The sequence below is a fragment of the Tyto alba genome, unplaced genomic scaffold (genome assembly GCF_018691265.1).
Source record: "Tyto alba isolate M040663 unplaced genomic scaffold, T.alba_DEE_v4.0 Super-Scaffold_33, whole genome shotgun sequence".
Lineage (NCBI taxonomy): Eukaryota > Metazoa > Chordata > Aves > Strigiformes > Tytonidae > Tyto > Tyto alba.
The window spans coordinates 15,418,001-15,442,994 of record NW_024881308.1 but is presented as its reverse complement, the minus strand read 5'-3'; the positions used below and the strand labels follow the sequence as shown (position 1 = coordinate 15,442,994).

General features: G+C 44.4%; 1 protein-coding gene across 1 annotated transcript in view; it reads right to left on the bottom strand.

Annotated features, from left to right (window-relative positions):
• COL20A1 (collagen type XX alpha 1 chain) overlaps positions 1-24,994 on the bottom strand; it is a 53,738-nt gene that overhangs the window by 11,009 nt on the left and 17,735 nt on the right. The window contains exons 14-28 of the mRNA XM_033010413.2: positions 24,250-24,373; positions 23,635-23,774; positions 22,892-23,021; positions 22,220-22,362; positions 21,018-21,150; positions 14,697-14,839; positions 13,912-14,041; positions 13,556-13,612; positions 10,534-10,572; positions 8,435-8,573; positions 6,568-6,710; positions 6,079-6,188; positions 5,137-5,295; positions 3,039-3,116; positions 2,167-2,253 (exon numbers count right to left, since the gene is read on the bottom strand). Of these exons, the coding sequence (XP_032866304.2) occupies positions 2,167-2,253; positions 3,039-3,116; positions 5,137-5,295; positions 6,079-6,188; positions 6,568-6,710; positions 8,435-8,573; positions 10,534-10,572; positions 13,556-13,612; positions 13,912-14,041; positions 14,697-14,839; positions 21,018-21,150; positions 22,220-22,362; positions 22,892-23,021; positions 23,635-23,774; positions 24,250-24,373 (1,755 nt within the window). The remainder of the gene's footprint in view (positions 1-2,166; positions 2,254-3,038; positions 3,117-5,136; positions 5,296-6,078; positions 6,189-6,567; positions 6,711-8,434; positions 8,574-10,533; positions 10,573-13,555; positions 13,613-13,911; positions 14,042-14,696; positions 14,840-21,017; positions 21,151-22,219; positions 22,363-22,891; positions 23,022-23,634; positions 23,775-24,249; positions 24,374-24,994) is intronic.

Below are 24,994 nucleotides of genomic sequence, written 5' to 3'. Positions count from 1 at the left end.
CAGTGCAACCAGGATCTTAGGGGACAGAAGTTGGTGCCTTCACTGTGCACAGTGAAAAATGTTTCCTGCCTCAAAGAGCTCGCGGTCAATGGAGACAAGAAGAAAATTAATCAAGTCATTCAGCAGATGTGGAAAAGAGGAGGAGAGAGGAACAGCCCAGCTGCTCCATGACGAGTGGTGGGTACACTGAACTCACCCCCAGCAGGGAAAGATGAAGTTTCAACCTGTTCAACCTCCTCCCTCCAACTCCCCCAGCAAATTCATGCCAAGACAATGTCACATATGACTGTGGGAACACACTTGATAAAGAAGAGGTGCTGACAACTACAACCCTTTGGGACTACGTTGGTTTTTGTATCGTCCCAATAGAACAGATGTGTGCTGAGATCGGGGGCAGCAACCAGCTCTGGCTTAGCTCTGCATCTGCATAACTGCTGGATGGAGAGAAGAAACCAATCTGCTGGCATGAGCCAATATCGTGTGAACTTCTGACATTTTAATCTGAAAGTTTCTATTCCTGAATCTAAAAAAAAAAAAAAAAAAAAACCAAACAATGGATTTGAATTAAGAAGCACAGGCAGGGAGCTTTGGGAAATGTGTTTTCAGAAATGCCCAGGAGCTCATTTCAGAAGTCAGCTGGACCTGGTCAAAAACACTCATTAAGGACGGTGACAAACACAAGGTGGGACACAGTCTTGCTAACTGGAGTTCTAAAAATAGCAATGAGTGCTCTTGTAACTGCAGCAAATTACCAAGGGTTTAGTGGTGTGAGGATAAGGTTATGTGTCAAAACCATATTGTCTCTAATGCTTAAGAGAGTCCTGCTCTTTAAAGAGTTGTACTGTGGAGATGTTTAAACCACAGGGCTATGCAAGCTGGTAATTATGCACTTAGGATATTGAAGCAAACTGTGATAGTGGAGTGTACTGTGTAATTAAATTTCCACTGGAATGAGCACATAATTACTCTGCAACGAGGTGCTGTTCCTTGCAAAACATGGAACTGAATTCACAGTTAAACCACAGTAATGCAGGAGGTCATCTGAAACCTTTTCACTTGAGAAAGGAGGCCAGTGGCTTTTTTTTTTTTCCAGGAGAAAAGCACCTGAGTGGTTGAAATGGGGTGCTCTGGACAGGTTACCAGGTTTCAGCTGCCTTGTGCAAATAAAATGTTTTTCCACAAATTTCCAAAACTCAAACTTTTTTGATAACCGCTTCCAAGTGCAACTGAAATATTTTCTCCTGCAATTTAAACCCATGATGATTCTCCTGCATCTGTAATAGATAGGGGAAATATTGCATTTGCTCTTTATCTCTGAGCATGTTACATATGTAATGACTGTTATCACTTCCTCGTCCCCATTTCTTTCAGGATTTTCTTTCAGGTTACGTTCAATGTAAAAAGAGACAGCTTTGGAGACAGACAGGATTGCAAAGTGTCCCCTTTCTCTTTACACTGCCCAGCCACACAGATACTCATAAGGCTCCCACTTAACATAGAAACCAAATAAGTAGGTTTTCTGTTTTGGTTTTTGTTTGTTTGGGTTTTGTTTGTCTTTTTGGTGTTTTTTTTTTCCTGGTTTTTTTTTTTTTTTTTTTTTTTTTTTTTTTTTCATTTACAAAGAGTTTCAGAGCCTCCAGTCCATGAAATCTCTGCAGGCACTGAGGGTGACCTGTCCTCCTCTCCTAAGAGGATTAATGGGGCAACAGGACCTGGTCAGCCTGTTCCCAACTGCAGCTGCTGTGTTGCCAACTCACCATCTCCCCACTTCATCAGCATCTGAAATCTGACGGGCACCTCTCAACCTTGCCCTGGCATGAGAACAAGATGAGAGGAAACAGCCTCAAGTTGTGCTGAGGGAAGTCTAGATTGGATATTAGGAAATATTTCTTCACCGAAAGTGTTGGAACAGGCTGCCCAGGGAAGTGGCTGAGTCATCATCACTAGAAGTATTTAAAAGATGTGTAGACATGGTGTTTAGGGACATGGTTTAGTGCTGGACTTGGTGGCATTAGGTTAACGGTTGGACTCGATGTTCTTAAGGGTCTTTTCCAACCTAAATTATTCTAAAACCTCACGGAGCCCCAGGAGCACTATCCTCACATGCCCAAACAATGTGAAGCAACACCAGTGTGTGCAATACACTGAGTGGAGGGGTGAACTTACGGGGGGCCCTGGGGGTCCTGGCAAGCCTGGGTGGCCAGAAGTACACGAGCAGGCAGGAGCTAAGGTAGGGCAGGTCTCCTCATCCCTCTGAAACAAAAGCAAAGCAAAGTGGCATGAGCAGTTGTGTAGAAAGAATGGGATGGATCACAGGTAAAATTTTTGGTGTTTCAAAATTCAGTCTTTCAATTGGAGGAAAGCAGAAATCTTCTTTACTCCACTGAGATTTTGCAAGCAAAAAATTTCCCTCTGAAACAAAAGCAAAGCAAAGTGGCATGAGCAGTTGTGTAGAAAGAATGGGATGGATCACAGGTAAAATTTTCGGTGTTTCAAAATTCAGTCTTTCAATTGGAGGAAAGCAGAAATCTTCTTTACTCCACTGAGATTTTTGCAAGCAATTGAGTGGGGTTTTTGTTCTGTCAAATAACAATTTTAGACAAAAAAATATGAACCAGCCCTGCCAGAAATTTGCATAACACATACTGGAACATAATTTTCTCCTTGCTGAGTATTTATACACCCCCAAAAGCAACTTTCTGTGTTGAGAAGAAAACTTGAAAGGAGCAGGGGGATGTTATAACTCAGGGATGAAGAGGCAGCAAAGCCACAGGACTGTCAGGGCTTCTGTCACAGATGAGGTCGTGACAGGAGGGATATACACTGTGCTGAGATTTGGAGATTTCTTTCTTTTTAAAGCAAACAGTTTTGTTCACTTCACCAAGAAACACACAGATGTTATTCCCAAGGGAAAAGGGGAAAAAAAAATTATTTCCCTCTTGAATCTATCAAACTCATTCACAGTGTCACGTCAGTGCCATGGACTGATTCCATCATCCCCAGCTTCATGTCATTATCAGAGTGGTCCCACCTCTTACCAGTGCAGGGAGGTCACAGCATCTGTCTTCCTCTGCCCCTCCGCTGCTGCACATGATCCGCAAAGACTGCAGCTGGAACTGCGGAAAAAAGAGTTTGACAAGAAAGGAAGAATGGCAGACATGGCCTATTACCAAAGCTCATGATGTTCAAGTGCTAAAAATAATCTGCAGTGATGAATTGACTCTTCCATGTGGTCCCAACTATAATTGCACCCAAAATAGACACAACTTGAAAAGTAGCCCCTGCCACTGAGGGGTTTACAAACCCACAGGTCTCTGTGTCTCTCTAAGCAAGGCCACAAGCAGCTTCACACCAGCAAAAGCCAAGTCTCCAATTCACTTGCAAACCTGCAACAGCGGGCAGGTTCTCAAGCAATTAGGCTTCAGCATCACCAAAACATGAAAGCAAACTTTGCTTTGCTCCCCTTAGGGGCATAGAGATAAGAGGAAACGTGGCAGCAGCATTTCCCAGGACAGATGTGATCCCCTCCCAAGAAACCCCAACCTGTTTCTCTCACCACATCCCTCACAACTGCTCCATCTTCCCATTCTGATTAACAAAGGAGCACACATTGCAAAAAGCCAAACCAAAAGAATGAGGCTGAGGCATTTTTTTTCTTTGTTTGACACAATTTCTTATCTTTTTTTTTTTTTTTTTTAGTCAATGCGTTTAAAAGCGAGCAAGCTGTATGGCCCAGGGAGCGTGATGTGCAGCATACAGATATAGATGAGCCCTGTAGATCAAGTGACATTTAAAGATATCTTAAATTAAATAAGGTTCAACTATTACTAGTAATGAGACACTCTGTCTTGTCAAGGGCAGCAGAGCCGTGGAAGATGGGAAACTTTGCTGGCTTGAAAGGCAGTGGGAGTAGGGGAGGCATGAAGCTGTTCATTACTTAGCTAGATCTGTCTAGCTAAGCTGCTAGCAGGGAGAATTTGGGAGGACCAAGGAAAGCACAGATTTCTGCTTTGTTGGACACAGGCTTGTGATTGAATTGCCACAGAATTTATTTAGGAAATAAGCAAATACTGCTTGAATACCACAGTTTCCTGGTTTGCTATACAGCTGACCCTATATCTTACAGGCAATTCCAGTGTCCACTTTTTTCCTGGTTCATCCCAGACCTCTGCTTCTCTGTTTGCAGCTGGGGAGACATATGGGACAAACTGGGTTTACTGCGCTGCTTTGAGGCAAGGGAAGTTGCAAATCAACTGATGCGCTATTTTCCCCTGGACTCCTAGATCAAGAAGCAGAGCCAAGGAGTAACACCTCCACAGAAGTCATGACTGATTTTCTACAGTCGCACTAGCACATTGTGGGTGATGAACATGCCCCTTATTCTGCACATATGAAACACTCCTGTTCTGTGGAGTAAGAACGGCAACAGACTGCCAGGCCATGGCATGCACGGGTGGTTTTGCCCTTAGGACAAGGCACTGGGCTGTCACAGGACATGACACCGAGTCCACACTTTCCCTTGTTCTTTCCTCTTGCAGGGGGTGAACTCTCTGCAGCGCTGTGTGATGCAGTAAGGACATACCAGCAGGCTGGCACTTTATTTTTTTTTTTTTTTCAAGTAATAGTTGACAAAAAGCCTCTATACTGAAGATTATTTTCTTATCATTTGTATGCAGATAAGCAAGCCCAAACACGTTGGAGACTGAGGGGCATCCAGCCCTGTTGCCTTCAGTCACCAGCATTTCCCATTATCACTCGGTGGGGGGGCTGATGTGCACAACCTTCCCTTGCAGAAGCGATTCCCAAACCCTCCCGTCTGCTTCAGGATCCGTGCTTCCCTGCTTCCCAGGTGGTGCAGCCAGCTGAAAGCACCTCTGGGACCCTGTCCCGCTGCTGCCTCTGATCTCAGACCTCAAACAGAGGTAGGAGACGAGGGGAAGAAACCCTGCGCTGGGAAAGCTCATTAAAATCACAGAGATCAGCGGGATCAGGACACGGTCGTGCATCACAGCAGCGTTTGGAGGCATTCAGAGCGAGAATGATGCGAGATGGCACTCCTCTCCATCTGCCCACCCTAGCCAGCTCCAAATCTAAGCCCCCCCTGCTCTCCGACAGCACACACCGCTGGGGACTCACCGATGCAGACCCGCTCCTGGGTCCTCTGGTCCTTGTCACTTTTCCCAGCATGATGAAGCCAGCAGTGGAGATGCTGCCGAGGGTGTTGATAGGTTTCTCCGCTATTTTCTTACAGTCCAGATAGAGTTTGATCTTGAAGTGGCTCACGGCCACGTGCACCTGGGCGGCAGGTGGAAAGAGGAGGGTTGGAGCTCCGTGATGAGACGAGGGAATCTTTAAAAGGCAGTAATTCCTTCTGCCCAATTCTGCCCAATTCACAGACTGCTGAGCTTACCGGCGGTGTGGTTTTAATGAGCAAATGGATCAAGGGGGCTCAGGAATAAGTTTCAGTATGTGCTGTGGCTGCTGTGCAACACCGCACTTTTCCCTGATTTTCCCCTCACCTGGCCTTGGGAGAAGAGTTTCTGGAGTTGCAGTATTAAATAATTCAGTTTTCAGAACTAGCTGAATAATGAAACTGCCTACAGATACTGATAGAAAGTGCTCGTTACGCATTTGGGTGGAATACCTCTGCTCTGAGGACACAGATGGCCAAAAAAGAAAACCCAACCTGTTATTAGAAGGTAGCTTTCTCACAAGGTTAGATTTTTTTTTCCTTTCTTCCAGCACTAAATGGTTACCAAAATCGTAAATCCTAAAAAGATGTTCGATTTTTCAATTTTTCCTGGTTATTAAGACCTAAAAAACCCCTCGGTTTTGGATTTTCTTGGGGGGAAAGAAAAGTAATCAGTATGTGAAAATCGTTTTTTGAACGTGGGATGAACCTTAATTCTTTACAATTATAAACTTTAACATATCAAAGAGGTTTGCCAGTTCCCTAGCAATCTGGATGCAAAGCATTTGTGTAACCACTCCTCACTTTGAACAATACACATTGATGGCATATTACTCCCAGACTGGAGTGAGATCGTGAGCCACATTTCTCCCTCTCTTGATAAGGACCTTATGAAAGCTCCCATAGAATATCTTCTTCACTTCCTGCTGGTCAAAGGAGACTTCCTGCAAATCAGCCTTGTAGTCATGATTGAAGTAGGTCAAGGATTTCTTACTGGCTACAGGGAAAATAGGACAAATAGCAGCTTAGAATTAAAAGAAATTGATTCCACCCACATACGAACAACAGTAAATAAATAAGATTAAACATGGTGAAAGATTGCATGAGTTATAGTGAAATACTCCTAAATAATGGAAATGAAAAAGAATATGTAAAAATAGATTATGTTACCAGTAGAATAAAAATTAAAATATGTCTTTTAATTGCACTAGGCAGTACTTAAAATGCAAAGTTGGCAGCAACAACAAAGCTTCCCAAAAACTACTGTTATATGACAAAAACATTAAAACTTTCCAAGTGAATGCCAAAATGAGTTCTGCTGCTCACTGAAATATATGCAAATGCCTGAATTTAATGTATTCAACAAGAAACCTTACGGTCAAGGATAACACCAAGAAGGGGCTGGAAGTCCTCGTCTGTTATTTGCCACACAGCAAAGGGCTCCTTGGGCGTCTCGGGCAGGAGGCGCAGGAGGATGATGATGGTATGCTCGGGTGGGATTGCAAAGAGGTGGACGTCACTGGAATGAGACAAGAAGAGCAAGTGTCAGTGGTTTAAAGCAGCGAGAGCCAACGGGCAAGATCCTACGGACAGGGCTCATCCATCATGTTTCTTGGGCAGGGTGGCCTGGAAAAGCTTCAACCCCAGGAGCCGAACACGATGTACCAGGAGAGAGCCTTGCCCCTGTTTTGTGCATCCCTCTCAGGCTGCTGAAGCCTGTGCTGAGTGATGAGCCCTCAGGGGCCTTCCCCTCATGCCGGAGGGAATACTCAGATGGAGTGGTTGGTGTCAGTCCATCACTGCCAGAGCTGCCTTGGGGAATGCCAAGACACAAGCGCAGCCTTAATGCTTTTCAAAATAGAGCCCGGCGCTCGCTTACAAAACATCCCTGCCAGGCTCCAAAACACTCCCCAAGGTCTCCTCTTCAAGAAGGAGGAATGGTCATCATGTACCATGGGGCACATCTTCAAGCCTTGGCAGAAATCAGCATAGATGCCCTTCAGGGATCAGCGTAGAGCCCACAGAAAGCCCCCTCTGGGTTCCCCACATCCCAGCTGCAAAATCTGGGCTCAGTGCTGGAACCCGTGACGTGCAGTGCCGCCCGTCAGCGACTGCTGGCACGACCCAGTTCCCTCCACAGCCGCGGCCAAACCCGCCAGAGCACATGGGGTGAGAGGATGCAAGGCAACGAGGAAGGTCAAACTGGTTATGCCTGAATTGCATCTGTAATTGGAAACAAGACACATTTGCATGGGCATATACACAACTCATCAAGCATCTTTTCAGGACTGATTCATAAATAATGTCAGGTTCTTATTTCTCTCTCTGTTTCTGAAGGAGTAATGTCCTTGGGAAGGCATATGTACCAGCTGAACAAAAGGATTTACCCATAATTTTCCGAGTGTTTAAGCCAAAGAGTCCTCTGAATCTCCCTCACTCTGTTTAAGAAGCTTTGCTTCTTTAACTAAGATTAAACTGAGCCAGTGCCTCAGTAATTAGGCTTTAAACAAAATAGCACTGAATGTCAGGAGTCAGATCATTCCTGATTTATAATCACAAAAAATGAATGAGGTCATGGGAGCTGCCTGGCCCTCTTGGGACCCTGCAGAGAAGCCTCACACACAACGAAACAGGGACAAGTCACAACCCAGCATCAATGGTTATTCCCTCTCATCAGTAAGGACCAAGCTGCAGAGAGCAGCTATGAGACAAATGTTTTCTAAAGCAAAGATCCATCTTCAACCAGAGACACTGGGAGCAGGGACTGAAGATGAAAACGTGGCCTCAAACTGCCATGACTGAGGTGTATGTGGTTGTGGACAGAATGCCTAAAGAATCATGCAGCATCCATACATGACATGATCCTTATGTCCATCACAGCAACTAACACTGCTGGAAAAAGTGGCTTTGTAAAAAGGAAAAACCTTGCTGAAGATGTTTGCCTGCATTAAAAAAATATAATGAATACCCTTATTGTGTTCCCTCAACTGCTGCATGACATATTCCATACTCATCTTGAGGAAAGTCAGAAGTTAATTTCTTAATATATTAAGGGAAAATACTCTGGCATTCTTTTCCATATACCTATGGTTTGAGTTAGCTCATCATATTTATCATTTTGTTTTGAAGCTGCCAGTGGGACATTCATCCACAAATCAGTGATCTGCCTTTGCAGTGAGCATAGCTAATATGTATGCACAAGACTGGTGATGAAGGTGACACCGGTTGCAGCTCTGGTCCCACCTGGTCCTCTGGGTGAGCTGGGTGTCTCTGAACAGGGTGAAGGTACGGGAACCACTGAATACAAATGGCTCCATAGCTACGCCTTTAATGGAGGCATATTCCTTCTCTACTAAGCCAAAAGCTTCCATCATGTCAAATCCTGGAAAAAAAAGAAAAACAGAAAAATAAGTGATTAGAAAAGAGTGCAAAAGAGGTGTGAGTGAAGAGCGGACAGGATTAGTCTCTACCTAGCATGGGGAAGGCAATAGTAGAAAACGCCATCTGAACACAACACCAGCAAGGCTGTGCAAACTCACTAGAAACCTGGAGTGTACTCCACAAGTAGCAGCCAAAGAAAACAGTTTGTATCTGTACCCTCTGTACTTGTTTGTTGTAATCTCCTTCTCTTGGAGAAGAGTAGACTAAAAATGGAGACTTTTACAATTGTGTTTTCAAATCTTCAGAATGAAAAACAAATGAGAAAGCAGTTACTCCAACAATTTCTCATTTTCAACCAGATGAAAAAATATTATCTTCAAAAGACATGGCATTTTTTCCAGTAATTGCTAGCAGGGAGAGATTTATTTCTGCTCTGAAACACCTTATATGTAGGAGTCAGAAAAATTAAGAAAGAACTTTAAAATATGAGCATTTCCATTTCTCTCTATTTCACGAGACACCCGGGGGTGACCGGCCTTCTGAGGTCTACAGAGATTCTCCCCTGATATTGCCTCCCTGGCTCGTGCAGTTTCATCTCATTCTCCCAGCTCATCATTAAAGCTCCAAGTCATTTTCTCATTTCAGTTTTCTGTTCAGTAAAACAAGATCTCGCAATTAGGATCCTTTTCTTAGTTTATCTGAGTTTGCAGTAGGCTGGGATGAAGGAGATAGCTTGTTCTTTAGCAAAAGGAAAGGCTACAACTTCATTACAACACAGTGCTTTCAGTCTGGATTTCCCCACCCTTTCACCATTTACAATCTTCTGCAGTTTCTTGACTCCAGTTTTTATTTCACCTGGGGGTTGGTCCAGGGTGCTTTTATTTTTTGTTTGTTTGTTTGTTTTTCTTTTTCTAACAGTACTAGGGATTTTGCCAAAAGAAATGACCTACTTGAGAGCCATTTATCTCTGATATGGAGCTTCTGGCACTGGAACTTTCTTTCAAATATGCAGGAAACATTGTAGTGTAAAGACTGAAAATAAGGCTTGACTCACAGTTATAAACATATTGTAATTTAATCATATTATTATGATGTTGTTAATCTGCCATGTAATGGTTTCAGTGAGCTGCTAAGGAAATGGGGTCCTCCTGCCACCTTTGTCAAGAAGAAGAAGGAGGGGTCAACATTTGTTGTGGCTTTATGATTTGATTCCTTTGACTTCTGCATCCACAGATGGGGCAGCAATGCCGAGAGCCTCGCGGGTGGGGATGGACATCCCTGTGAGCCACGAGGGTCAAGGGCGGGACCTGAGCAAAGATGAAGTGGCTCGGCCCCTGAGCAACAGCGGAGCTGAGAACTGAAACCAGTTTCTCAGTCTCACTCATACCACAGAGCTCTCTGGGAAGGAGGTGATATCACTTTATAAGCGGAACTAGCTGCTTTCTAAGTAACAAAGACACGCAGCAACCCATGAACAGTTGCTACAGCATGGACAGGAGAAATGGGAACTTGCTACCTTAGCAAAGTCCATACAGCCCGACTGCAGAGAGCTCTGTGGGTATCCATACCTCCTCCAGAGGATGCAGAGGTGATCTTGGTGACAGACTGAGAGTTTTTCTTAAGGAGCCTATATTAGTTAAGAATTGAAATAGTCTTGAAATTCAACAGCCATTTGAAGCCTAGCTTCCTTAAGGCCAGTGAAAATCCCAGCATTAAACATTAACAGCCGGGAGCATGAGCTAGTGGAACAGCAGGGGCATACCAATTCAGTTAATGCAGAATATCCTTCTACCTGATAAGGAATATTTTCCTATTTTGTCTCTCAGACTTTACCCCCTTCCCTCAGGACAGGGAAACCATTTCCCCCCTGCTCAGCTCCTGCATATTTCTCACAAGCCGAGACCAGGTAGTGTCCTCACGTTCACAGCCCGGCACCTCTGGGGCTTGATGGGCTACTGTACCTCGTACGGAGCCTTCTGCAGAGCTGATGGTGGGGCAGGCTGTGAGCAGAAAAGGGAAAAACGGTTAGGGAAAAAAAGACAGTAGGGGATTATGGAAGCAAAATGAACACAGTTCCTCTGGGCAGAGCAATGGAAAAACATAGCAAAAGTTAGAATATTCTACAGCTTAATTCAGAGCCTGGCCTTTAACCTTGTTTATATCTGTATGGAGAGACAACGAGAATTTATGTTTACGCAGACATAAAGGTTGTGTCTTGGCTCGCCCATCAGAAAAATAAAAATACTGCCTTTCATCATCAAACATCTTTCCGATTGCTCTCTTTTGACTGACTCACCTGGCACCTTACAATATAAAATAAAAGGGAGCATTATGTTCTGTGAGTTTCTCTTCAAAAACAGACATCAAAACACCATTTTTTTTTTTTTTTGAAACAGTGTTTTTACTGCAACATGTGCATTAATGGTGTTGTAAAATAAAGCAAGATACCTGCAGTTTCAAATTTTGTACCTGATGCTCAGAAAACACACAGCAAAAACTTATATCTCAATCTGACAGTTTGGTTTTTGAACTCTTTAGGGAAACAGAAAGAGTTTTGACAATTTTGCAGTTCACCTTTCAGAACTTCCCTTGATGAATCCTCTAATATGCCACAAGATTGAAAGTAAAACCAGAGGAAAAAAAGCAGGGATGTGAATCTGGAACACAAGGCACCATGGTTATGAGCACTCTCTGTTTAAAAGGCTCACGTAAGGGCGCGTTTTAGGAAACAGCACAGGAATGCTACTTTCCATTATCCGCTGCCATTTAGATCCAGGCCATGGATGCCAGATGAAGCCAGGACAAAGGGAATGCTTGACACAAAATGAGAAATGTCCCTGAAAATCAAGGACACTTGACAAGATGGGCTATTTCATAACCGGTTTTCTAGGTCATCAGTATAATAGAATCTAACAGATCATTATACTGAGGTTTTGTTAGAGCCTTGCTGTTGCTATTCTTGCATCAATGCCATTTCATACCTCATCCAGAAAGCAGGGCTTCTAATTTTCCATACCTAGCTTCTGTAAAACATGTAAAAAATTTAAAGGTGGTGACATACCCTCCCCAAGGCACCTGAGATTCCTAAGTCTATAGGAGTTTCAAAGCCATTCTTCATGATCAAGACATACACCAAAAAAAGGAAGGGCACCCAAACCAATGACTTTGATGGTCATAGAACTGATGAAGCCAGAAGTTAAAACACAAAGACTTACAAGTTTCCATGATGTCTATTATTCATCCTGATGCATAGTTTTACACATACATACCATAATTCCTGTAGATTTGGGTATAAAACTATTGAAGGGACCTATGGAAATCAGTTAGGAAGTCAGTTACTGGAACTGGACCCTGAAAACCATCTCTTTGAGTCTAACCAGCCCCTGGTTGAGGAGCAATGTCCTGCATCCAGGATGATTTGACTTATGACTGCAAGCTATACACTGCTCTTTCCCTTCCCCTTCCAGAAACCAACCAGCTTTCCAAATGCAAAGCATTGCTTAGAATTGAAGTGTGATGAAGAATAAATAAACAAATAAATAAACAAACAAATAAATAAGTAAATAAAATAGATAGATAGATAGATAGATAGATAGATAGATAGATAGATAGATAGATAGATAGATGATAGATAGATAGATAGATAGATAGATAGATAGATAGATAGATAGATAGATCGATCGATCGATCGATCCCCCCAAAGTCATATAAACAGGCTATAAACTTGCCCATTCACCAGGTATCTGACTCCTTGCTTGGCAGACAGGGAGCTCCTTCTGAGCCTTGCCCAGAGCCCAGGGTCCCTCTCGCTGATGTCCCTGGCAGCTCCCACCTCCTTCCCAGGCTGGAGGCACTTGGATTGCTCACAGCTCTTTGATCGGGCAATGCTCAGCTTAGACGAAGCACATCAGAGTCAGGGTAAGGATCCCTGACACTGTCAGTGTGCACTTCTGCTTTGAAGAATTTTACCTAGACTTTCTAGCCTAGGATTCCTGCTGTCTTGGTGTTCTCTTTGTTTTTTGTTTTCCTCCCCAAGTGCCAGCCAAATGCAGTTATTCACTGTACAATAAAAATTCACTCCTGCGTCAGACCATTTCTCTCCATAATTTGGTTACATATGAATATTGGAGTCTCCTACTGCACATCCAACAGTTTTCCCAGAATTATTACATAGCATCTCTGCTTCTTCAAAAAAGTTACTTTATGAAACATACAGAATTTAATGCTTCTTCTATTGTCTTTTCAGCTATCATAGCCAAACAGATATATTAAATTCAACAATGTAACTTAACCTTATGAGAGGATTGTTTTCTGCTCGAAAGTTCACAGGACTTTTCCTCTGTGGTCTGACCACCTGTAGATTTCCTCAATAAGCCACTTGAAAACTTAGTCTGATACATTCTTTGCTGGGTAGAAACTAAAATTTTCTCATCCAATCTGCTTCATTCTTCTTTTGTGGCTTCTCGCAATACATTTTAAAACTGAAATGCTGTTTAGAATAATTTCAAATAGACAGGAAAAGCCAGCACTGCCACAATATTTGCATTCTAATATTTACTTCTTAACAACTTTTCATAAACCCATTAATTCAACATTTCTCATTAATCCATTTCATAGTTTGCTTTATATCATCTATGAGTACACACGCTCATTAAATTTAATAAGGGACTTTACAGGGAACTTTAATTTAAAATGTGTCATCATTCCCTTTGCTCCATTTTGGTCAAGTTGTGCCAAAATCCTATAAAAATACTATCAGTCTCTTTACTAAGTGAGTCTGATTTTAAGAAGTTATGTGGTTTCTGGATGCCCTTGGACAGTCCCCAGATGCATCCGTCAAGAAATGACATACCCGGTCCTGACTGCTCTGCAGAGCCCACACTGTGATTTGTTACTGAAAAAAAAAAAAAAAAAAAAAAAAAGGAAAAAAAAGAAAAAAAAAGAAAAAAAGAACAAAGCAAGACTTTATAGGAGGTGATTTACCCTCTGTTTTAGATGGAACGAATCCTCGTATTGAAGGGAATTTAGACAACACAGGAGCTGCAAGAGGAAGAAATGCACACATGAGATGTGTTACACAGGACTGTGATTCCTGGCTCAAGACCCAGATAGTCACCAGCCCTTCCCAGTCATCCTGGAATTGACAATAATGTACAGGAGTGCAAAAATTGGGACAGTATTTTCCCTTTTCAAGGCTGGTAGTCTACCCTGCTGAGCAAAACCCTAGCCCGGGCCACAGCCCAGTGTGAGCAAGGACCTTGCTGCCCTGATAGAGATCGCCTCATAACTGATAGATGGAAGGTTATGAAGAATCTGCACGTTCTGACCAATACACTTACCCGTCCGTCCCGTTGTGGACGTGATCTCGCTCTCTCCCACGTAGTGGATGGCAGAAACGATCACCCTGTAGGCTCGATCGGGCAGCAACGACTGCAGGGTCACGCTGCTGCTTTTACCAGAAGCCATGATCTACAACGAGGTGGAAAAAGAGCCCAACATTTGGGCGGGTTCCCTGTTATAGCTCTTGCTCACACCCCAGAGTTCCATGGAGGGGTTTCAGTGGCCAGTCCTTGGACAGCGGGGCTCAGGGCAGCATCCCGGCTTAGTTCAGGCAACAGTCAGAGCAAGCTGAGGAAACCTGGCCGTGTGTTGCCATTGGACTAGCTGTGTGCAGGGGAAGAGCATTTCCCTATGTAAATACCCCAATATTCCCCATGCAAATGCAGCAAAAGTGCCTTGAAACATAGTGATCAGTCTGGGTTTGAGTAGAAAATTTGAGTTTTAAAAGGTTAATATTTAACCTCCCTCAGTCAGAGGGGCAGTAGGTTTATCCTCTACTCCTCTGCCTCCAGGAATTCCCCACCCCAGCTCAAGGAAGGGAGCAAGCTGCGTTTTTTAGTAACTTTGTTGGGCACAAGTATCTAAATCACAAAGAAGCCTGGAGGTTCTCTTCACAAAGCAACATGTCAACAAGTCAGGGGAAGACATTTGTTTTTGTAGTCCCGTGAACTTGCTACCCTTATGGTAAACCCTACTAGAGGAAGCATATTTTTTCTGGGCATGAAATTGTCCCCATGTCCCTCTAGTCCAGTGCCTGTCACCTGCAAAGGAGCTGGAGACTTACTGTTTGCTGGGCACCAGCATCAGAAACAGGGTTGTAGGTGATTTTGTAGTGCTGTATGCGGCCGTCTGGGGGGGTCCAGTGGACCTGGAGGCTGGTGGGGGTCTCAGAGTCGATGAAGAGGTTGGTGGGTGGGCTCCTGGAATCTGCAAGGGGGATTAAAGGTGAACAGCATAAAAGGCAGATAGTAATGTTTATAAACAGGGCCAGCAGCACACGCTTCCAAGCCCATTTCTGAATGCCTCAGCGCTCTGCTGTGCTCTTAAGCAATGCTCAGAACAGAAGCAGTCACCTTGGGGACCAGGCAAGGGAGAAAACAGATCCTGAAGGGATGAGGATTGACCAAATGCAACTCAAGCATTCAATATTTCAAACCCTAGGACCTGGAAAAAAAGATCTTGGAAGGAGGGAAGAGTCCTGAAAGCATAGGGAAAAAGATCTTTTGAGTACATCACAGACAAATACCAAAGGATACCCCTCATAAAGACCCAAATTGCAACTGAATTTCATCAGAGATCCAGTGATACACTAGACAAACAGCTTTATTGACAATTAAACCTGGATCACACATCAAAGTCAATCCATCAGTATTTCTAATATTTTCCAGCTTTTTCTTTCTGTTTTAAAATTACTCTAAATAACCCCAGAGCAGTCAGCACACGGCAGTTGTGTCTAGCACTTCTCACACCAACACCCACAGCCTCGAGGAAGGGATCATGTATGGGTGCATGAGCTACTCTCCCTTTTCTGGCCCTGCGCTGCGATGTGTGGATGTATCCCACATAGGCGATGGGCTGAGCCGCAGTCAGCCAGAAAAGGCTTTGCCAGAGACCAAACCTGGGCAATTTTTAATTATGTAAATGCATTTCTTTCCCTGGGGTCCTGCTGTGTAGCAAACTGGACCTGGCAACAGAAGCTGCTATGCTGGAGTTATTCTCTAAGCAGGGCTTGAGAGTTAGCAAGAGAAAAGCAGAGGGAGCTAAATACATCTGCTGGTCAAACAAGGGGCTTGAGTGTGTGGAGTCACCCACTTCTGGAGCTTGTTTCTAAGCAGTGTCTTACTCTGCATAGATACATGTGTCTGGCCTTGAACTGGTATGAAAACACAGAAGTCTTGGACAGATTAAAGAGAGCATTTCATTCAGAAGAGACTAAAAATGATGGGTGAGCCCTGAAGACAGTGAAGGACACTCAACCCAGGTTATGAGATTTTTATAAGATTTTTATTCTGCAGTTTTTACCTGCAAGGCTCTTCTGCCCACCCAGCAAAGTCTAGGGTGACCTTCAAGCACAGGTTGAATGAAGATCATTTGCAACTTCATTGATCCTCTCTCCCTTTTCTGTATAAAATGACCTTACTTTTACTGAAGCTGAACCAAGATTGCTAGCAGCTGAATCAGGCTGGCGTCTGTTGCTGTGCATCACCACAAGGTAAAGCGGAGAAGAAAACCAGTGTGGGAGGTAAAGTCACTTCAACAGCACTATTATTAATGCTGTGCTATACGTCTGCATCTTTGCTGGCTGCACTGGCTATTTCCTTCAGCTGAGGTAAGTGGAGACTCTGTTTCAATGAACTTTAAAGGGAAAGTTAGGGAAAGTGTTCTAAATTGGGTTTATTCTGGAAATCCCTCAGGCCCAGCAGAATTTGATGGCATGGATCTGACAGCCAGAGGAAAGGTCACCTCCTGAAGCTGCCCAGGAAGATAGAAGCATCTCCGACACAGAGGACACCATCTGTGTCTTTGAGTACCTCTTGAACCTCTGCTCCTCCATAGTAGGGATCCCAGACTGCTTGCTCTCGGGTCTAACCAGCATCACGGGCACATTTTTAAATAAGACTAAAACCGTAGAGTCTGCTACAACAAAATCCTCATCTGCAATGATTATATAGGTCATGGTTTTTTCCCCTCACTGTCATGGGTTGAAACTTCTTCCTCACATTTCAATCCCTTTTATTTGCAATGTATGCTCTGCTAGGAAGAGCTCATTGAAGCGCCGCATAAAGAACTTGAAGACATTTATCAGCCCCAGGCTGGAGTTGCTGCTGGCACAGCTTAGCTAGAGGAATGGGGCGCACAAGCACTTTGTAATCCACTCCAGTGCAGTCAGCCAGAGTGGCTCAGCTCAGCTTCAGCAGCAGTTCCCATCCAAACTGCTCTCTCGTTCTTTGCACAGAAGAGGATGAGACACACTCGTATGTTCTGTTCTGGTGGCAAAAAATTCTAAAAGAGACACTTTCTGAGCAGATGGGGAGTAATATTGCCAAATTTGTGAAGATCTTCCTGTGTCCATATTTACTAATTTTTGTCTCATCTTGCCTAAGCTGAGGGACTGCTTTTATGGCCCTACCTTTGTGGTTTTTATGCTGATGGACCAACAGACTGCCTGGGCTGTCCTATTGCAGTCTGGTCTACTTGTCCCTCTGCCTGGAAAAGCCCATGTTAGCAAACAATTGAGATTCAGAAACACAGTTCAGATATGGTGGCTTAACATGTAACTGTTCCTCCTCCTAACTAAGCCTGGGACACAATGCAACTTCACTTTAAACTCCTGGGTAGGGTTTGAGATAAGCTGGGCAAGGATGGTGAACAATACCTAAACATTTATGGTGAGAGCATATTTCAGCCGACAGCTTGAATAACTTGTTATACTGCTGAAATTCAGTTACATATAAAATATACCTTAAAGTGCTGCCCTTGCATCCAGGTTCCCAAGTCATGTCACCGTCCTTTTGCTGTGGGGGGAGTCCCTGTGTCACCCTGGACTGCTCACACATCCTACAACTGCCTCAGAGCCTCAATCCTGAAACACCGTAGCCGAGAGAGACCCCAATATCCTTGTCCTTCAGAGCAAACAGATGACTGCTTTATTTTCTTCAAGCTCCTTTTCCTCAGCCTAGATGAAAGAACTTCCCCTCAGTACAAAAGAGAGGTCCCTGTCTGCTTCTCAGCAGGATCAAAAGCCACCCCCACCCCTCCTTTCCAGCATCTTCCACTGCTCAGCTACACCTCCGTGTCCCAGCAGCTTCCTCGCTCACAGACCATCCTCTGCACTCCCCTTAGCTTGCATGGAAGGTTTGTATCTGCTTGAAATACCACTAAGGTTGTTTATTAATATGACAAATGATCGCTGCGTGGAGCCTTTGTCACACTTGACAATTTACAGTAACGTACTGAAAGGAGAGCTCTTAACCCAAATGAGATTTCAGAAAATATAACAGAGAGACAAGAAGAAACATCAGAACAATGGATAAGCATAGAGTAACAATTTTGTTATCCCTGGAAAATACATTCATATGCTTTTGTTCCTGCTCTGCTTTTTGGTAAGTCTGCAGAGAAAGGTTTGTTTAACTGAGTTACTGAAAAAATAATCCTATTTTATTTTTCTTTTTTTCCCCAGTCAAGACTAAATAGTGAAAAAATTCCACTTGCTCCATGCATTTTGTGACAACTAAAACACTCCTTTTGGCATCAGGTTTTTGCTCGGCTTTCAGGTTCATATAAAATTAAGGCAATGGCAGAGAGGGACGAGACTCACAGCAGGAGAGAGGTGGTTGTCAGCCCTCCCTCACTAGCACAGCAGCAGGGAGGGGTGACCTCCTCCTAGAAGGATGCCTGGTCTACCTGGCACTGGTGGTGGGAATGAAATTAAGGTATTTCAGTGATGATGCAATGATCTCTCTCCACGTAAATAGTTAAATATTCAAATAATAATAATTAAAAAAAAAAAAGACTCAGGACCTGAGGTTTTCCAGCTACACATCTTAACTCCCAAAGGAATTTTTATTCCCTCTTGCTCTCTCTGAATATTTAATTACACCATTACAACTTAAACACTGTGTTGAGCTAGACAAGAAGTGACCCACACCACATCACTGTCTCCAACTTCTGTTCCGTTTCCAGCTAAAGCTATTCAGCCATTTTAAGTTGAGTTTGAAACAAATTTTATTCCTACCAGGAGGAAGAGAAACCTCATCCCAAACCTACCAAATGACACGTCACAGTGAAGTATGGTTTTGGTTTATATAAGAGGATGACATTTCTGATGACCTGTTGACTGTGAGGGACTGGTGTCTGCAGGGCCCCTTGAGCATAACCTATTTGGCCTTGAAATGGGTGTTTCAGGTGGGACAAGAGGGATTAGGGGTCCTGAATAAAATAAACTTGGTGTTTTCACCTCACCCCCAGGGGAGGAATATGGTTCCGTTTCACAAAGCCAGCGTGCAAAGAGCATTGCTCTGACCTGCCATTTTTTTCCCTGAAATTTCAGAGAAGAAAGTATTTCAAGGAGGATGAAGGACAGGAAGAGAATCTTGTGTTACCAGTGCTTCCTGCTGAGTTTCACTTCAGCCACTGCCCTTAAACTTCAGTGTTTCTTGAAAATTCTATCAAGACATTTTAAAGAAAAACTTAATTTCTTGATCTATTCCTATATAAGGGGATGTTGCCAAGAGAGAAAAAGAGAAAAGTAATGATGAAAGTCACAATGGTTTCTTAACATCCTCTAACACACACTTCTGGTTTTGTTCGGCATAGCCCGATCACTGCTGTTCACCAGGTTGCAACCCAAAGTCTGCCATCCTGAGGAGAACTAGATAGGATTCACTGATGTTTCAGCCCCCAGAATTTCATTTTATAATTAAAATCAGGGTGGAGAGGGCTCAAAACTCAAACGAAGGGTTTGGGGTTTTCCAGATAATGTAAAAGCCTGCCATGCTCTAGCTGAAGGAGTTACCATTCACCAGCTCTGACATGTAGATTGACCCTGTTGAACATCCTAACCACTCATAATCGCACAGTACAAGATGGTAGCTTTTGCTTGAAACAGTAAAGGTTTAAAATATAACCCCATCCCAGAATTTCCCAGAGTCCTGCCTAGTGCCACATCTTCCCATACATCCATTTGCACAAGCCTTATTCACTTTGCTGGCATCCACAAGTTTCCCCTGCACTGCCCAAGATCAGCACTACCTCCTGGGAATCATCAGCTTGTGCCACTTCTCTCCTGTGGGCACCTCTTACTTTAAACATTAAAAAGAACTAATCACCAAAGACATTGCTTTCACATGTGAATATTGGCCCTGAGAAGTGTGTGGCCCTGTGCTGACTGCTCATGGCAGCACCCAGACACTGAGACTCACGTTTGGGTGCCCAGCTGCACACCTGATTTTTTTGAGCGCTTTGTTTTCTTCATGAAGCAAGGCAAAGTCTGACATCCCTAAGGCATCCTTGTTCCTGAAGAAGGACAGCAGCTGACAAGCAGAAGTCAAATTGCCTCCCATGTCCCACCGGTGCCAACACCAGCAAGGACTGGCTTATTCAAATATACCTAGAAGGGCATCGTCGCATGTCATCTGCAGCAGGCTGAGGGAGCTCCTTTGGCATTTTGTAATTCATGGCCATTCATTTTCCAAAGCCTCTGAACAGCTCTAATTGTCCCTTTATCATTATAAACCTGTAGAACGCTTTTTTTTTTTTTTTTTTTTTGATCAGTATGCATCTCTTAGATATTTGCCTGAGGTACCTTTCTATAAACAAATGTAATTATTATTCATTATTAATAAAACCTGAGCTTTTTATTCCGAGATTGCCATTTACTCTGATCTTCATCAGCCCAACACCAGTCTAAAAGAAGTTTATTCTGCAAAGGAGGTTGAGAGCTGAGAGATGGAGGAGGAGAGGACTGCTGCTGTTGAATGAATTGTATTCCATTCACCACCAACAAAGCCATTATAGAGGCAATATTAATTAAGAGGACCTCTGGGAGTGACACTTTTTAACCTCATATCCTGTCTGTACAAAGTGAGATTTAGATAATGCTTCCAAAGCAGAGTCTGCCTGCAGGATTCTCTCTCATTTTTGTAAATGCCCTCGCATGAAGCACAGCTCAGCAATGATGTAGCTGAAGAAATCCTCACCCTCCTTAACAGACAATATTTTACTAACAGGAAACATTCATTAGGCAGCACAGTGACATGTTCAGCTGGACACCCTACAGAAAGCCAATTCATTTGCATCAATACACTACACAGAAGCAGGGGGGTGGAAAGCAATGTATTCTACACAAAACACGTTGCAGGGGTATCAGATGCCTATAAAATGCACCAGCCTGCTTGTGTTTACCCAGCCGGTTTCTCTCAGGACAAATTTGGAATACTTTTAAGACGATGGGCTAAATACCTCTAACCCCTTTCAGATGTTCAGGTTTGGGTTTTCAGAACTGGAGGTGAGCAGATCTGAAGCTCTTGGTTTGTGATGGGTTCTGAGGCATCCTGTGCCCAGTTTATTATCCCTAGGCTGCGGATACCGAGCACTGATCACTTACTGGTCCTGTGCTGAACAGAAACAGTGTCACTTCGAGCACCATCTTTGTAATAGGCCCAGATGGATATTTTATAGTCAGTGTTCTTCTGCAAGCCTGGCAGGACAGCCGTTGCCACATTTCCAGCGACGGAGAGCTGCAGCAGGGGAAGAAATGAGTCAGTCGAGTTCGCAAGCATCCCCAAGGTAGTTCATGCCAGCCAAGTGTCTGGCTCACAGATTGCCTGTATGCACAGATGAGTTAGCACTGGGCTTTGAGAACTAAGTTTACTGATGTGGGTTGCACACATCTAAACAAAGGCAAAATTCCAGCCCTGATTAATGCAGTGTAGATGCCCATGCATTGCTGCCCAGTTATAGTCAGCATGAAATCCTTTTGCTCAGTTTCCAGCTTTTAGGTGTGCTGGGGACAGAAGCCCCAGTACACCCCTAATTCCAGCCCAAGTGTGAAGCATTGCATGAGAGATTTGTGTATTTAAACCACCATTTAAACTGCTGTTTGCACTCATACTGAAATTAGGGGCTTGAGAACCAGGGAAGAGGTCATCTGGTCCATCATCCCTGTCCCTCCTGCACCAGCTCTGTCGCTGGCCATTCTCCTCTGTGTGCTCCCCACATGGACCTCATCCTTCCTGAAGAGCAATATCCCAAAAGCAGTCAGTGCTTTCCAGCACTGAGAAAAGCAGAAGTTGCTTCACTTGTCTTAAAGGTGATACTTCTAGCTATAAATACTTGAGTATTATCTTTATCTTTTCCACAACAATTTGACATTGTGGGCTGGTGATTCTCTGCAACCCCAGATCTTTTTCTATTTAATTGCTTCTTAGCTATTTGTTCTACATCCTGTATACTTGTAGTTAATTATTCCTGCCTAAGCTTAATACTTTCTGCTTGTCCCTATTGAATTTCATCCTTGAGATTTTCCAGAACACTTCTGCAATCTTCCCAGAGCCTGTAGGACCATCCCGCTGTCTCTCCTGCTTCCAGCACTCAAGGTGACTGCTCTGCTGAACAGAGCCAGACCCAGGACAGACCCTGTCTTATTCCATAGGCTCCTTTGACTGTGTTCTCAACTGTTTTAACTGCCTGAGTGCATTAAACTGAATAGTTTTATGCTGTCCTATGCTACTCTTGCAGGTGCATTCAGAGCCATCAAGCAGGCACTAAGCCAACCCAGCCTCCCCCAATCTGTGTGTGGGACCATACCTCCTGAGGCTTCTCTCCACCAGTTGTGTTCCATTTGATCTGATAGACAACCACATCAGAGGCGGCGACAGCTTCCCACTGCAGTCGGAGGCTGTTCCCGGAGAGCTCGGTAACCTTCAGCGCACGCGGTGGGGGGACCTTCACTGAGGGACGTAGAAGGACAACGAGCTGAAGTGAGGGCACTGAGAGAACCTTGTCAGAGCCAAGGTGGGGAGCAGATGGCTGGGGAGCAAAACATCAACCAGGCAGACGTCTGACACCAGCCTGTCTTTCACTTCTCCAGACCCGTATGACAATGGCCACCAGGACAGAGAGGGGTAAATTATTTTAAAAAACACTAATTAAAGAGGATTATCTCATTTGTGGAGAGGACACATATCATGCTGGTATTTTAAAAGGCAGAAGCCTAGGAGGGCTCTCAAGGACACAGAGGTTAGTGATACATCATGCTTTTTCTTCGTTTGCTTCCCTTCTTTATTCGTCCCGTCTCATTTTTACCACAACACAGTTGAATATATTCCACACACAGAGAACAATGGCCATCTGGGTTTTGTGCAAGGGTTTTGGCCACAAGCTAGTGGGACCCGTCTTCAAAATATCCTGGTTCAGACACACATAAGCCAATTTTGTCACCAGTTACTGGGACCAAAAGCATTTCCATCGCTTACTTACAGGTGGTAACATTGCCCGTAATTGGAAAGGAGTCCCCTTCATCATACGTAGATCTGACACTGATGAAGTATTGGGTGAGGGAAGACAAAGGTCTCAGGACAGTGGATGTTGCAGTGCCAGGGACCTCCACCTGCAGTGGAGGAGTTGTAGGAGTATTGTGTGAGAAAGGCTGAGAGTTGGTGTTGTTCAGCCTGGAGAAGAGAAGGCTCCGGGGAGACCTGACTGCAGTCTTTCAAAATTTAAAGCGGACTTATAAGAAAGATGGAGATAGACTTTTTAGTAGAACTTGTTGTGACAGGACAAAGGGTAATGGTTTTAAACCAAAAAAAGAGTAGATTCGGACTAGATATAAGGAAGAAATTCTTTACTGTGAGGCTGGTGAAACACTGGCACAGGTTGCCCAGAGAGGTGGTAGATGCCCCATCCCTGGAAATATTCAAGGCCAGGTTGGATGGGGCTCTGAGCAACCTGATGTTGCAGATGTCCCTGCTCATGGTAGGGGCATTGGACTAGATTACCTTTAAAGATCCCTTCCAACCCAAACTATTCTATGATACGAGAGAAGCATGGGTATAGCTACAGAGGGGTTAGCACATGTGTGGCAACTTCATCAAAAGTGCTTATTTCAGAATTAAAACACTGCCAGCCGTTAAGCCCTCCCTGAACCATGCAGCTGAAGGAGAACAAGGCAGTATCTCACCTCCCAATTTTCTTTTCCTTCCACCAACCCCTTGAGGACTCACCTTCCCAGTGTTGCTCCCTCTGCTAGAAACATAGGTGACGTGGTGAGCTTTCACAGCCGGAGACGCAGGCTCCCAGCTGACTCGAACGGACGCGTGGCTGAGCTCGGAGAAGCTCAGGTATCTGGGAGGACTCAAGGCCACTGCAACAACAGTCAGTGACAGCACTCTGAGGTTTCGCAGGCTGCACAATGGCAATGCCACTGGTTGCCTGCTCCTGCTCTTAGATAAACCCACCTTGAACTAAGAGACTCATTCACCGTGCAGGAAAATATTCACTTTATGCCACTATCATACATGCCTCTGGGATGCCATGAAAGGCTACCTGGGCTTTAGCTGAAGAAATAGCCAAATAATTCCCTTTTTCTCCACCTGACAACAAAGACCTCAGGGAACAGCTCTTTCAGGAGTCCTTTTTTACCAGGGGAGAATCATTCCTTTTTCACAGTTCACCATGTAATTAGAGATCCCCTCGAGGACCAATATTCACTTAAGATCAACCAGGTAAGAGGCAGCATGTTTACAAGCCACACGCACAGTATGGGAAGCACCTCGTTTAACACGTCTCTCCTGCCTGAAGGGTTTAACAACAACTCCGTAAGCAGCAGGAGCACTTACAGGTGGTTTCCTGGATGCTGGCTGGATCACTCGCATCTTCCCCATACATCGCGTACACCGCGACAGAGTACTCTGTGCTGGGCGACAGCCCATCGAGCAGGACCTCAGGCTGGGCCACCTTCACCTGTCAACAGAGGGATGCTTTGGGGCACCTTTCAGCTCTAGGGTACCTGTCAACGCCCTCAACAGTGCAAGACCCTACAGAGATACCAGTCAAGGTCCCTTTGGTTACTCTAAGGGGAATTCTCCGCTTCAGGACTTCATCACTTGGGTGGTGACTCTGCAGTGGTCGGTGCTCTGCCTCCCTTCCCCAGGGACACCAAGCCCGTCGGAGGTACACGTCACCTCCTCCTACCCTGGTCTGCAGAGGCATCAGTCTCTTACACAAAAACGCTGCTGCAGTTGTTGTTCTGGGTTGGATCAGGGGGCGTGTGGGTGATGTGATCCCACTTCGCCCCGACACGTGGAAAGCTCTCGCAGAAGAGCTGCCTGCTGCAAGCAGACCCGTAGCAGCTGGGCTGCTGCCATCTGCCGCTAACGCAGCACGGGCACAGCTCTCCTCCAGCCTGCTCGCTGCAAAAATGCACCCTGGAGAATTGAGGAGTCTGCACACAACGGAGCACAGTTTTATAAAAGGCCAGGAACATTTTAATGCAGGTTTTGCAGACATCCCGTAGCCTTAGAGCATTGCATTCTTACAGTGAGTAGGTCAGGTATCTGCAGAAATGTTCTAATATGCTAAAAT